This window comes from Acanthisitta chloris, unplaced genomic scaffold (genome assembly GCF_000695815.1).
Source record: "Acanthisitta chloris isolate BGI_N310 unplaced genomic scaffold, ASM69581v1 scaffold42998, whole genome shotgun sequence".
In the NCBI taxonomy this organism is placed as follows: domain Eukaryota; kingdom Metazoa; phylum Chordata; class Aves; order Passeriformes; family Acanthisittidae; genus Acanthisitta; species Acanthisitta chloris.
In genome coordinates, this window is record NW_008688336.1 from 17,100 (window position 1) to 21,487 (window position 4,388).

General features: G+C 40.6%; 1 protein-coding gene across 1 annotated transcript in view; it reads left to right on the forward strand.

Moving 5' to 3' along the window:
- LOC103808192 (girdin-like) overlaps positions 1 to 4,105 on the forward strand; it is a gene marked incomplete at its 5' end in the record, with an annotated part of 19,383 nt that extends 15,278 nt beyond the window's left edge. The window contains 2 exons of the mRNA XM_009080960.1: positions 3,130 to 3,229; positions 3,781 to 4,105. Coding sequence (XP_009079208.1) covers positions 3,130 to 3,194 — 65 coding nt within the window. The remainder of the gene's footprint in view (positions 1 to 3,129; positions 3,230 to 3,780) is intronic.
- Positions 4,106 to 4,388: the final 283 nt, after the last annotated feature.

Here is a 4,388-nt window from a genome sequence, read left to right on the forward strand (position 1 = left end):
GTTGTGCTCGAGCTCTCAGGGGTATCAGTAACACATTGATTATCTACTTGGAGTGAAAATACTTTTTTTCCCCTTCTTTCAAAAACGAGGTACTAGTGAAAAGAAGCATTTAGAGAGATTTCAGTGTCATCTTACCCTTTTCATTTATGCCATGTCTTGACATAATTCAGTGCCTCTAGCTTGCACAGTAAACATTAATTACCATCCACACTTAGTAATAAACACAGACTCTTCATAATCCTAAACAGAACTGATAATTCTTATGAAGAGGTGATAAATAGTCACATGATGCTCAGCATTTGTCATGAAAAAATGACCCTTTCCACCTTTTCCCTTTGGTCTGACTTGTGTTTCCACGTCTGGGGTACAAATGTGGTGAAGTGTTTGGTTTTATCAGGAGTCAAATTACTGACTCCTTGTGATGTATGGGAATAAAAACCTGTCTTGATTATGGTGGAAATTCATTTTTTCTTCTCAACTGAACAGTGATGCAATAGAAAACACAATGGTGTAACAAAATAACAGAAAAGTTGCTAAATAAACACAGTTAAATAAAAAAAAAAGAGTAACCAAGTTTCTTGCAAGGTCATGGGAGGATAGGAATGATTCAGCAAATAGCTCTTAAATCCCACATGAGCAGGTACAGAGAAATGTTGAAAACTACTTACTTAATATGCCACTGTCTCTGCAAGTGCTTGAAACTTCTCAATGGCAAATATAACCTGAGTTTAAAATCTTATCAGACTTAAACTATAATTTCATGGGGCTTTACACATGAGCACTACGGTGCAAGAGGACATAGTTGCTGTCAGTTATGGGAACCAAAATCATATATGTTATAAAAAACCTGAATGAAAATATATAGCTAAGGGGAAGATATTTAAAATTGGACATAAAGGTTGAAAATAACGTCACATTCTGATTTTCACAGTTGAATTTATTTGCTAGCAGTGTTGTGGCAGTCGCAGCACTGCTGCACGGGTTGAGCTTTATTGCTTAGTGTTTAACTAGGGAGGGACAGCAAATCTGCAGTTACTCAATGAAGAGCAGCAGGTAGCCCATATGGAAGTCTGTTGTATACAGGAGAGAAAGCCCTGCATTTCAAGGAGGGGAAAGGAGAGAGGATTGCATGTCTGAAGACATTCTGTGGAGGACGAAGGGGCAGTTTCAGAATGTGAGCACCCATCCCTCAAGTCTGCAGGCATCCGTTGTTATTGGGCTGATAAATCTCTCACCTCTCTTCAGTGATGGTCACAGAGAGCTGTTAGTTATTGCTGTGCTCCTTCTACAATGGGCTCACCATTAAGAGACAAAAAAAAGTCTGATCTATTATTTTAATTTCACACACATTTACTCTTGCGGAGTGAGATCAGTGTTCTGGTCTTGGCTTGTGTCACTTGACTTCATTCCTGTTAATCTGTGGATGTGCTGAAATTAGCTTGGAGATGAAGAGCTCTGGTATCCACAGCGACATGTGCACAATGCATTTTTGCAAGTTATTTAAGGAATCTTAGCTCTGAGAGCATTTATTACAAACTCATACTGTGCTACCAGGATCTGGTTTGTTCTTATCTGTGCCTTGCAGCAACATTGCTTGTTCTGATCAGAATAAGAGTTGTAGCTGGAGGTGGTATCTGCTGTTCAGATTGACTGCTGGAGCCACTTTCTGGCATGCACTTTTCTCCTTGTCTTGCTTAGATCCTTAGACTGCCACACCTAGAAAAAATTACCAGTATTGTCTTCAGATCTGTTAGGAAGTTCCCAGTGTGGCCACTGGAGCCCCACGGGAGCCATGGGCTGCAAAAGACTGCCCAAGGTTCCCTGGGAGCCATGTTAAAGCTTGCTGGTCAGCAAAAGACATCTTTTCCATCCACTGACCACAAGGCCCTTCAGTTTGCATTGTTTCATGCACTAATAAACCAAAGCCGATAGTGAATATTTCTGCTGGATATTTAGTGCCTCTTGAGCCTGTGTTGTACCTTACTCCATTGGGGTGCAGCATTAAGCCAGCTCCCCTCTGAACACCAAGGCCTTTGAAATAACCCAGTGTGAGTGTCCTTGAGCACTACTGTCTCCTGTCTACAGGAGTTTGGGACTTACCTTGTCAAGTTCAAGCTACTACTTTGGATTGTTTTCTAAATTTGTAATGAATTACATTTCACTTCTGAGGAGAATAACTGTCTGTGCTCCTGTTTTTGCTCCACTGAGTTCAGCAGCAGCAGCAAAGTGCTGCAAGGGAATGTATAATGGCTCTGAATAGTAACTCAGCAGCATTTGCTTGTTAGATATGAAAGAAAGCAAATGTTCCCATGGTCAGGAGGATCATTTTTTCTCCACTTTTTGGTCATTAATGCTTTAAAAAGAAGTTTGTAGATGTGTGTCTTGGTCTGTGCTCAAATACTGGAAGGATCTGTGGAATTGCTTTCATCCCCAATCCCTACTGCTCCTTGGCCATGCGCATGGCTGGCTGTGAAACACACATGGCCCTTGCTCATTCCTTGGTCCCTGCTGCCTTGAGAAATGCTAAGTTAGGACTTTGCATGGTACTGCTAAACTCTAAATCCATGGGTGCTGGCCAGAAAGGTTTTGTTGTTCAGTCTCAGTAATTTTCTTGCAATTCAGGGTTTGCTTGGTTCAGAGTTTGCTTGATGCCTTGCTTTAAGTGACTAGTGAATTCAGATAGTGCATTTTGCATGTTCAAGCTGTTGCATGCAGAGAGAATTTTCTGTTTTGCAGAACTGAATGTGAATACTTCTGTCCATATGCAGCAGGTCAAAATACAGTGAGGGAAGTTCTCTGCTAGGGTCAGTCAGATGTGGTTGCATCTCAGTGTTATCTTTTCCTTCCATACATGCAGAAATGCAGGGCTGGTGTAGCTAAAACTGCCCATGGCTTTGAAAATAATACCTGGCTGTTACAAATGTTGAGGTGAATGTCAGTGAGTGTAGCTCAGTAGGCACTTGCAGTTTCTCCTGTCCCTCTCCTCTGTCCTTTCTTCTAGAACAAAACAAAACAAAGTGTTTATATATCTTTTTGCTCTCCTAATGAGTAGAATTTATTTAATGCATGAGGGGTTTTTTTCATGTCCTGATAAACACAATGAATAACCTGAAATGCTTTTCTCTGCAGATGTGGAAGCTATCCCAGAAAGCAGAAATTCAAAAAGCAGGTCTAGGGAGCAACAAAGCTCCTAATTCTATTACCCACTACCTGAGCTGTGGGCCAAGTGGTGAGTTTCCTGCCCAAAATGTAAATGAGATTAATTTCATTTACAACAAACTAACAGCATTACATCTAAGAACCAGAGCACACTGCATTAACCAGATGTAAATACTGCTTGCTTAACTGGCTTCTCTTGCGCTTACTAGCTAGGCCAGGACTGTCCAGCAGTTCTTCCTCCTGCCTGGGCAGGGAACCTCCTCCCATTTCGCCTTTTGCCTCTAAAAATGTCGTTTCTTTTTATTTTTCCGATCTCATGAAGAGGAAAGTTCAAAGAAATCCCATTAAGAAATAACACTGAAGTCAGTTCATAGAAAGGGAGAGATAAATCTCAAATAGCAGTTGGACAAAACCCACCAAAGTATTCAGTGCCCCATGAAAGTTGCCTTTTTGTAAAGCTTGTCTTTGGCATTCTGTCCTTCTCTCGACTTCACTGAGCCCCTTGGTGCATGCTGTTAGTGCTGTTAGTTCTGTTAGTGACTGAACTCTGTGTGTTGTGCCTCTCTACACTTGAAGCTTTTCTTACGTTCTTTTCTCTTTCTGCCTTTCAACTGAACACAGAGAGAAAAGTGTCCTTCAGTATCTCAGTGTGAAGCCTTTATATCTGAAGTAACAAGACAGCGACTGTAGGAATCATTAATAAAAAGTAAGGGAATTTTGTACGTTCTTCGTGACTAGAGCAGGCAAGAAATAAAAATCTACCTACCTACCTTCCTTCCTTCCTTGAATCAAGGAGCTCTACTGGAGTCTACTGCCGAAAATGTGTAGATGGTCTTAGGAATTATTGCACATTGCACTGTTAAGATCTACTGAATAAAGGACAGTTCTCATCTCCCTAAGGACCAAGGATTTTAAGGTCTCAAGAATTACTCCAGGGGAAAAAAAAAAGTAGAAAAGTACTTCTTTCATCTTCTGTTTTTGAAATTAGCCACTGATTTGCTTAAGCTTCTGCTAATAATTATCCAAACCCCCCATAACTAGCAGTTTCTATTTACGTCTGTAAATCGAAAGTAAATGCTGTAGTATTTTGTTGAAATGGACTGTATATACAGATACAAAAACCTCACAGCTTACTGGCACTTCACTGCCTTACTTGGTGAGCATAATCTGCATGAAATGGCTCTTAAAAAAAGTTTATGCTGATTTTTGTTGCATACTGCAAGAGAAAA